At 42.8% G+C, this 10,554-nt stretch overlaps 1 protein-coding gene across 1 annotated transcript; it reads left to right on the top strand.

The window, feature by feature from the left end:
- Positions 1–3,188: 3,188 nt before the first annotated feature.
- Positions 3,189–4,912, top strand: LOC145875663 (uncharacterized). The gene has a single exon (XM_082971501.1). The coding sequence runs from the start codon at positions 3,189–3,191 to the stop codon at positions 4,791–4,793; it is 1,605 nt and encodes a 534-aa protein (XP_082827627.1). The 3' UTR covers positions 4,794–4,912.
- The last annotated feature ends 5,642 nt before the right edge of the window (positions 4,913–10,554 follow it).

The following is a 10,554-nucleotide window of genomic DNA, read 5'->3' as shown; positions in this document are numbered from 1 at the left end:
CTGCCCTGGACACCATATGTGAATTGATTGGCCCCCATCTATCTTCAGAGTTTGTTCTGTTAGGTGACCTAAACTGGGATATGCTTAACCTCTCTAGGGGGTGTGGGACGCTACCGTCCCACATGGCCAACATCCAGGGAAATTGCAGAGCACCAAATTCAAAAACAGAAATACTCATTATAAGAATTCATAAAACATTCAAGTGTTATACATCAGTTTAAAGATTAACTTCTTGTTAATCAAACCACGGTGTCAGATTTCATAAAGGCTTTACCGTGAAAGCATACCATGCGATTATCTGAGAACAGTGCCCAGCAGACAAATCATTACAAACAGTTACCAGCCAAGTAGAGGAGTTACACAAGTCAGAAATAGCGATAAAATGAATCACTTACTTTTGATGATCTTCATATCGTTGCAACTCACAAGACTCCCATTTACTCAATAAATGTTTGTTTTGTTCGATAAAGTCTCTCTTTATATCCAAAAACCTCCGTTTTGTTCATGCGTTTTGTTCAGTAATCCACAGGCTCAAAGGCAATCACAACAGCCAGACGAAAAATCCGAAAAGTATCAGTAAAGTTCGTAGAAACATGTCAAACGATGTTTATAATCAATCCTCAGGTTGTTTTTAGCCTAAATAATATATAACATTTCAACCGGACAATAACGTCGTCAATATAAAAGGTAAACAAGAAAGGTGCGCTCTCGGTCTCGCGCATGAAAAATCTCTGAGATACTGAATGGTCCACTCATTCAGAGTGGTCTTACACTCTCATTTTTCAGGATGCAAGCCTGAAACTATTTCTAAAGACTGTTGACATCTAGTGGAAGCCATAGGAAGTGCAATTTGAGACCTAAGTCAATGGAATCTGTATAGGCAGTCAATGGAAAACTACAACAACAACAAATCCCACTTCCTGGATGTATTTTTCTCAGGTTTTCGCCTGTCATATCAGTTCTGTTATACTCACAGACATTATTTTAACAGTTTTGGAAACTTTAGAGTGTTTTCTATCCAAATCTACCAAGTTTACTTTGGCACGCTTTTCATCCGGAGGTGAAAACAGTGCCCCCTACCCTAGTGAGGTTAACACCCCGGCCGTCCTACAATTCAAGCTAGATGCCTTCAATCTCACACAAATTATCAAGGAACCCACCAGGTACAACCCCTAAATCTGTAAACATGGGCACCCTCATAGATATTTTCCTGACCAACTTGCCCTCCAAATACACCTCTGCTGTTTTCAATCAGGATCTCAGCGATCACTGCCTCATCGCCTGCATCCGTTATGGGTTTGCGGTCAAACGGCCACCCCTCATCACTGTCACATGCTCCCTAGAACACTTCTGCGAGCAGGCCTTTCTAATCGACCTGGTATACATATTCGTCGCCAAACCCACTGGCTCCAGGTCATCTATAAGTCTTTGCTAGGCCGACTTCACTCAGCTCACTGGTCACCATAGCAACACCCACCCATAGCACGCACTCCAGGAGGTATATCTCACTGGTCATCCCCAAAGCCAACACCTCCTTTGGCTGCATTTCCTTCCAGTTCTCTGCTGCCAGTGACTGGAACGAATTGCAAAAATCGCTGAAGTTGGAGACATATATCTCCCTCACTAACTTCAAGCATCAGCTATCTGAGCAGCTTACCGATCGCTGCAGCTGTACACAGCCCATCTGTAAATAGCCCATCCAACTGCCTACCTCATCCCCATGTTTTTATTTACGTTTTTTTGCTCTTTTGCACACCAGTATTTCTACTTGAACATCTATCACTCCAGTGTTAAATTGTAATTACTTAACTACTATGGTCTATTTATTGCCTTGCCTCCGTACTCCATTTGCACACACTGTATATAGATTTTTGTATTGTGTTATTGACTGTTCGTTTGTTTATCCAACGTGTAACTCTGTTTTTTTTTGTCGCACTGCTTTGCTTTATCTTGGCTAGGTTGCAGTTGTAAATGAGAACTTGTTCTCAACTAGCCTACCTGGTTAAATAAAGGTGAAATACATTTTTTTTTTTTAAATCTTAGCTTTATTGACAACACTCAAATGGATACTGTCATTAACGCAGTTCTTCAATAATTACACATAATTCTTAATACTGTAGATGTTTAGTTACAGTCACATGATCAACTATCAGAAGATCCAGGAAATACTTTTCTGAATGCCAGTCAAATTACAAACATCACGACATGCAACAACAACCAAAGTGCCTCTTCATTCATTACTCTGGTAAAGACAGTTATGCCGTGCTCCACGTTGGATCCAACATCCCTAACAAATTGATGTTTATAATGTGTTATTGTCTGCTTGATTTACTGTAGGGTCTCGTTAGTCTGTTTGGACACAGAGATACATAGCTCATAATGTGTAGAGAACTGTTCCTTGATGGATAGGCTATTGTACAACACACAGATATTTTCCTATATTTGTTGTTAGGTGAAGTTATGGGTCCTACAGTAGGTCTATGTTGTTAGGTGAAGTTATGGGTCCTACAGTAGGTCTATGTTGTTGTTAGGTGAAGTTATGGGTCCTACAGTAGGTCTATGTTATTGTTAGGTGAAGTTATGGGTCCTACAGTAGGTCTATGTTGTTGTTAGGTGAAGTTATGGGTCCTACAGTAGGTCTATGTTATTGTTATGGGAAGTTATGGGTCCTACAGTAGGTCTATGTTATTGTTATGGGTCCTAGAGGACACTATGTATGTCATGCAACAACAACCAAAGTGCTTCTTCGTTCATTACATAGGTATGTTTGTTGTTAGGTGAAGTTATGGGCCAATTTGGCAAACAGTGTACAAACCCTCATTGTCAGGCTGATGAAAAAGCCAAGGAGCATTTTACTGGTTGAAGTGTTTTTTAAGTACAAAGCGGTTGATTTGCGATGACGACACAAACATTATATTAAGCAGGAGATTCAAGCGAGCCTGACAATTATAATCCAAAGTAGTGTGAAATGAACTCATAAGCAACCTGGTAATGGAGGTTACTCCCCTGAGCAAAAATCTTTTCTCACCAGCAAACATAGAAAAGGGCCTCCAATCTTAGATGTTACTACTAATGTGAAAACAAGACAAAATATGACTATTGTTGCTCATTTTAAGACAAATGTCAAGTAATCATTACATTCATTACAGATGTCAATTGTTGTTCAACATCATGGCTACGCTGTTGGCATGACCTTTTACAGTGGATTTCTGCTGTTGTGGGCCTTTAACCATCTGTATGACTTTGTCATTCACACAGGAGAGAGACGTGACTATCGTGGATCCTCTGGGGAGCCTCAACAACCTCATGATGCTGATGAGGCAGAGAAGAGTCTCTCCAGATCAGAACTCCTCAAGAAACACCAGCAGAGACCCACAGGGAAGATAATTAACCTCTCTGACTGTGGGAAGAGATTCACCTCATCATCAGGCATTAAAATTCATCGGAGAAGCCACACAGTAGAGAAAGCTTATTGCTGTACTCAATGTGGGAAGAGTTTTGATACATCTAGCCATCTTATTGTACACCAAAGAACACACACAGGAGAGAAATCTTATAGCTGTGATGAATGTGGGAAGAGTTTTACTCATCGAAGCAGCCTGATATCACACCAGAGAATACACACAGGAGAGAAACTTTCTAGCTGTGATGAATGTGGGAAGAGTTTTACTTGTTCAACCAGCCTGAAATTACACCAAAGAACACACACAGGAGAGAAATCTTTTAGCTGTGATCAATGTGGGAAGAGTTTTACTCAGCTAGGCAACCTGATAACACACCAGAGAACACGCACAGGAGAGAAACCTTTTAGCTGTGATCAATGTGGGAAGAGTTTTACTCATCGAAGCAGCCTGATATCACACCAGAGAATACACACAGGAGAGAAACTTTCTAGCTGTGATGAATGTGGGAAGAGTTTTACTCGTTCAACCAGCCTGAAATTACACCAGAGAACACACACAGGTGAGAAACCTTTTAGCTGTGATCAATGTGGGAAGAGTTTTACTCAGCTAATCAACCTGATAACACACACAGGAGAGAAACTTTCTAGCTGTGATGAATGTGGGAAGAGTTTTACTCGTTCAACCAGCCTGAAATTACACCAGAGAACACACACAGGTGAGAAATCTTTTAGCTGTGATCAATGTGGGAAGTCTTTTACTCATCGAAGCAGCCTGATATCACACCAGAGAATACACACAGGAGAGAAACCGTATATCTGTGATGAGTGTGGGAAGAGTTTTACTTGCTTGCGCAATCTGACTCTTCACCAGAGAACACACACAGGAGAGAAACCCTATAGCTGTACTCGATGTGGGAAGTTTTTTTTAAAATCTAACCATCTGACGATACACCAAAGAAGACACACAGGAGAGAAACCCTATAGCTGTACTCAATGTGGGAAGAGTTTTGTTCAATCTGGAGAACTGAAGATGCACCAGAGAAGACACACAGGAGAGAAACCTTATAGCTGTACTCGATGTGGCAAGAGTTTTGTTCAATCTGGCAAACTGAAGATACACCAGAGAACACACACAGGAGAGAAACCTTATAGCTGTGGTCAATGTGGGAAGCGTTTTGGTCAATCTGGCCATCTGACATCACACCAGAGAACACACACAGGAGAGAAATCTTATAGCTGTGATCAATGTGGGACAAGATTTGCTTGGCTAACCAGCCTAGTTTCACACCAAAGAACACACACGGGAGAAAAACCTTATAGCTGTGATCAATGTAACAAGAGATACTCCGATAAAAGACATCTGATCAAACATCAGAAAATTCATGAATGAGTTGTTTCATGATATCAATGAATTAATGTCACAATGTAGAATGTTTTAACATTGTAGTAGGAGTATTTTAATGATGTCACAATGTAGAACCCTAAACATTTGTCCCCTGTTCTATTGATTTCAACATGATATGGGTATTAGCCTCAGGGGGGAAATCCAGGCTCTGAAATGGAAGAGTTACTATTTATGAGATTTAACAAAAAGTGACTAACACAAAAAGAGCTGTTACACTTACCATGTTGGTGACCCACTGGAATCAAAATGCAACACTTCAAAATGTAGCTAGCTGTTTTCTACAAATTGTCCTCTAACCAGGGATGTACACATTACTCCCAGATTCCATGTGGATTTTGAGCTGTTAGTTTAACAGGACGTGCAACCTCATCTCCCTCCTCTCACACAATTGATTTCAACATAATATCGATGAGTGATGACATAAATGTTGTGTTCCTTTGTTTAGCGACCCCTACATTTAAATGCATCACTCCAAAATGTAGCTGACTGTCTTCTGCAGGTTGTCCTCTAACCAGTGAGGTAAAATATATCTCCCATTTCCATGTGTTTTTTAAGTTGTGTTAGTTTCAACATCACGTACAACCTGATTTCCCCCCTAATGGATATCAGTGATTTATTGCTGCTTGTGCAGTTTAAGGAGCTTGTTTAAAAAATTACAAGTAATATGATTATTGTGGGAGATGTTTGTGTATATTGTGTATATAGGGAAGGAATATATGGGAAGGTGTTTCACCTGAGCTGGCTTGTCCATCTCGTTGGTAGGAAGGTGTTTCACCTGAGCTGGTCCAGGTTCTATTTAAGAGTGTCTGGCCCAGTGCTCCAGTTGTCTTGATACATGTGGAGAGTCAACACCTTTAGTTGCTCCACCTTTTTGGTTTACTTCCTGTCTTTAAGTTTGGTGTGGGTTTTTCTTTTGTTTGCCTCTTCTTGGGCAGATTTAGTGGGTCTCATGGTGGGTGTCTTTTATGTCCCAGTTGTTGTTACTAGTCAACTTCCAGTGGACACCCCCATAGTGTCTTTCAGAGCCCCTCCTAAAAACATGCTTATATTTTGGGTTGGTTGTTGCATCCAATTAATATTTTAATCAATGGATTTTCCTTAGAATGCTAATTCGTCTTTCAGTTGTTAATCTTATGTTTGTTGTGGTAAATATTTCTGTTTATTTTCATTGTTTTATTATTTTTTCCTGTGAAGCATCCATGTCTGAAATGTGCTGTATAAATAAAGCTTGATTTGAACATATTGCAAAAGAAATTAACCCAATGACTGACAATCAATACGTATCTTGGTCCATCTTATTATGAAAAAAGTATAAATTCATTATATTTCCCACTATGTCAAAATAGTGCTGGTATGTACGTTTAGTATCACTTTTCAACCAACCGAGTGCATTTGTTGAAGATAAATGTTTAATTCAACAATACGTCAAAGGATTCAACTACTGCAAACCGAAACAAACAAATGGATCAACCAGATCAATCCCACTTTTCCAGCCTGCTGAAGGCGTGGTGGAGTGGTAAACACCACCCCCGGCTCTACCAGGGGCTTGAGGTGGTCTCCCACAGCTCTGCTTATGTCATGTTCTGTGGCCTTGCTGTTCCATTTATTGACTGTCCCTGCAACACAGAAACACATTTAGTTATATTATATAAAACACTCAAAGTAATGGATATGGAGCATCTATGGCCTCAGTTACACCTGGCACCTAAATGACTTCTGTCAACCGATCACTCCAAGCTGCATTAGGTTCAGATCTACCAGGATGGGCCTTTGATAGTCTGGATGCAGTCAGGCCACTGAATATGCATAAGCAATGTAAAGAGATGGGGTGAATGAGTGGGGAAAAGTACATTTGACACAAATGACCTTCATAATATCAAAGAACAAATGTGTGTGTCTGAGGGGAAATTAACTTCATACAGCCAAAAGGGGTGAGAAATTATACCAATATCAGTGAACAATTTGCACTAATGTAAATAAACATAGATGATGGAACATATTCCCTTTTGCTGACGTGATGAACCACTAAGGGGACATAAATATTTACCATCTAAACCATGTGTGACCTCTCACCTATCTGGCTGTAGAAGTGTTCTTCCTAACCAGCTCTCTGACTGACTCTCCTATTAGATTAGCTCCACCCTCACTGGGTCTTCAGAGGAGAGGAAGGCTGAGGAGGGATGGAAGGATGAATGGATCAGTCAGTCAATAAAGTGTAGAGCTGCTGTCTGCCAAAATCACTATTTTAGTAGTTCATTAAAGTAAATAAGGCTTTATGACTGCTGAATACCAACTATCAATCACTTAGATCATGTATTTTTAGGTAGAGATACATCCTTGGGACGTCCATAGCCCGTTGAAGTTGACATTTAAAATGGTTAAATGTGATTGTCAGCCCTAACAATCCATTCTAGCACCTCATCAGGCTCTGAAAAAGTCTTCATTGATGACGTGTTCCATCTATTCCAGGGGACAGCAGAGGAACTTCATCGATTCCACTCCTTCATCAATACAAGCAGTAAACATCTGAAATTCACCCTCACCTTCCATGTGCATGAAACAAGTTATCTGGACATTTTGACTAAGAGGGAGGGGGGTGGTTTTAGCACAGACCTATACAGGAAGCCGATGGACAGGACTTCCCTGTTACACGTAGACAGCTTCCACCCTACACCCCTAAAAGAGATCCTCACCATCAACCAATAAAGTCGCATACACAGGATTTGTAGTACACAGAGTGACTATGACAAACAAGCTGACTGTCTGAGTGTTTCAGACAGCGGGGTTACCCAGAGGAATGGCTGGATGAGTGTTTCAGACAGCGGGGTTACGCAGAGGAATGGCTGGATGAGTGTTTCAGACAGCGGGGTTACCCAGAGGAATGGCTGGATGAGTGTTTCAGACAGCGGGGTTACCCAGAGGAATGGCTGTCTGAGTGTTTTCAGACAGCGGGGTTACCCAGAGGAATGGCTGTCTGAGTGTTTTCAGACAGCGGGGTTACCCAGAGGAATGGCTGTCTGAGTGTTTCAGACAGCGGGGTTACCCAGAGGAATGGCTGGATGAGTGTTTCAGACAGCGGGGTTACCCAGAGGAATGGCTGGATGAGTGTTTCAGACAGCGGGGTTACCCAGAGGAATGGCTGGATGAGTGTTTCAGACAGCGGGGTTACCCAGAGGAATGGCTGGATGAGTGTTTCAGACAGCGGGGTTACCCAGAGGAATGGCTGGATGAGTGTTTCAGACAGCGGGGTTACCCAGAGGAATGGCTGTCTGAGTGTTTTCAGACAGCGGGGTTACCCAGAGGAATGGCTGTCTGAGTGTTTTCAGACAGCGGGGTTACCCAGAGGAATGGCTGTCTGAGTGTTTCAGACAGCGGGGTTACCCAGAGGAATGGCTGGATGAGTGTTTCAGACAGCGGGGTTACCCAGAGGAATGGCTGGATGAGTGTTTCAGACAGCGGGGTTACCCAGAGGAATGGCTGGATGAGTGTTTCAGACAGCGGGGTTACCCAGAGGAATGGCTGGATGAGTGTTACAGACAGCGGGGTTACCCAGAGGAATGGCTGGATGAGTGTTTCAGACAGCGGGGTTACCCAGAGGAATGGCTGGATGAGTGTTTCAGACAGCGGGGTTACCCAGAGGAACGGCTGGATGAGTGTTTCAGACAGCGGGGTTACCCAGAGGAATGGCTGGATGAGTGTTTCAGACAGCGGGGTTACCCAGAGGAATGGCTGGATGAGTGTTTCAGACAGCGGGGTTATCTAGAGGAACTGCTGGATGAGTGTTTCAGACAGCGGGGTTACCCAGAGGAATGGCTGGATGAGTGTTTCAGACAGCGGGGTTACCCAGAGGAACGGCTGGATGAGTGTTTCATACAGCGGGGTTACCCAGAGGAATGGCTGGATGAGTGTTTCAGACAGCGGGGTTACCCAGAGGAATGGCTGGATGAGTGTTTCAGACAGCGGGGTTACCCAGAGGAACGGCTGGATGAGTGTTTCAGACAGCGGGGTTACCCAGAGGAACGGCTGGATGAGTGTTTCAGACAGCGGGGTTACCCAGAGGAAAGGCTGGGTGAGTGTTTCAGACAGCGGGGTTACCCAGAGGAATGGCTGGATGAGTGTTTCAGACAGCGGGTTACCCAGAGGAATGGCTGGATGAGTGTTTCAGACAGCGGGGTTACCCAGAGGAATGGCTGGATGAGTGTTTCAGACAGCGGGGTTACCCAGAGGAATGGCTGGATGAGTGTTACAGACAGCGGGGTTACCCAGAGGAATGGCTGTCTGAGTGTTTCAGACTGCGGGGTTACCCAGAGGAATGGCTGGATGAGTGTTTCAGACAGCGGGGTTACCAAGAGGAATGGCTGGTTGAGTGTTTCAGACAGCGGGGTTACCCAGAGGAACGGCTGGATGAGTGTTTCAGACAGCGGGGTTACCCAGAGGAATGGCTGGATGAGTGTTTCAGACAGCGGGGTTATCTAGAGGAACTGCTGGATGAGTGTTTCAGACAGCGGGGTTACCCAGAGGAATGGCTGGATGAGTGTTTCAGACAGCGGGGTTACCCAGAGGAACGGCTGGATGAGTGTTTCATACAGCGGGGTTACTCAGAGGAATGGCTGGATGAGTGTTTCAGACAGCGGGGTTACCCAGAGGAATGGCTGGATGACGCAAGGGATCTTTATAAAAATACAGTGGTGGAAAAAGTACCCAATTGTCATACTTGAGTAAAGAAAACATTTAAAATGTCCTTTTAATTTTGTAAATTTAAAACAGAAACATAACTGTTTGTACTTATAGGGAACCAGATCGTGACTAGAACTCAGTTACTAAGTCTTTAACCACACTGTGTTGTTACACTGCTGAGTAAAAACTCATGCTTCCTACACTTTAACTTGTTGTCTGAAGATAAAGTGTACATTTTACTGAACTGCGTCCAGTCAGCAGATGGACTAGATGCCTCTTAGGCCGCCCATTGTGACTCCGTCAAGAATTCAGCAGAGCAAGTTTGTATGAAGGTCTGGTTATTAAATGGGTACATAGTTCAATAGTAATATCCTCTAAAACGCTCTGGTGACAAACTTTGCTGCCCTGTTTCCAATTGTCCACATTGCTGGAAGAACCTATTCAAGTAAGTAAGTAAATAGATTTTGAAAATGTAAAAAAAACCCGATGTATTATTAGCTAACTAGCTACAGTGCAGGCTAACTCAAATGAGCTGCTAAATGAGCTAGCTATCTAGCCAACTTCACATACTGTATAGATAGATAGGTAGCTGGTGATATTTAATTCACTTAGCTAGCGAACTTCATATTAGCTAGCTATCTATTTATCACTGTAAAAAACAAACTCCAAATGCATTTGTAGGTAGCTAGCTAACAGCCATGGAAGAGGGTGAAAGGATAGCAGCCCCAACTGTCAGTGAGAGAGGAGGCTATTCTGGATAGGGCAGGTACTTTTGTGTAGTTCCTGTCCCTAGAAGTGAGGACGGAGATAATAGTAACATAATATTCAGTGTGGTGTAATTTGACTAAAATGAAGTCTGTTTCTTGTGAGGTTTTCTGTCCTCAGATAAAGAGCTCTATGAAAGCCAGTCTACATATGAAGAGGTCCCAATGAAGAGCAGTGGTTCTCAGTCCTGGGGACTCAAAGAGGGGCACATTGTTGTTTTTGACTTCACACTGCACAGCTGATTCAAATGATCAACTCATCATCAAGCTTCAAGTGGTATTTATGTATTCATTTGTGATGCTGT

The sequence above is a fragment of the Salmo salar genome, unplaced genomic scaffold, assembly GCF_965601325.2.
Source record: "Salmo salar unplaced genomic scaffold, fSalSal1 ptg000306l, whole genome shotgun sequence".
Lineage (NCBI taxonomy): Eukaryota > Metazoa > Chordata > Actinopteri > Salmoniformes > Salmonidae > Salmo > Salmo salar.
This window is presented reverse-complemented; position numbering and strand designations above follow the sequence as displayed.

What these genes read in the sequence shown, in the direction of transcription:
- LOC145875663 (XM_082971501.1), top strand. Translation starts at nt 3,189, where the DNA reads ATGACCTTTTACAGTGGATTTCTGCTGTTGTGGGCCTTTAACCATCTG.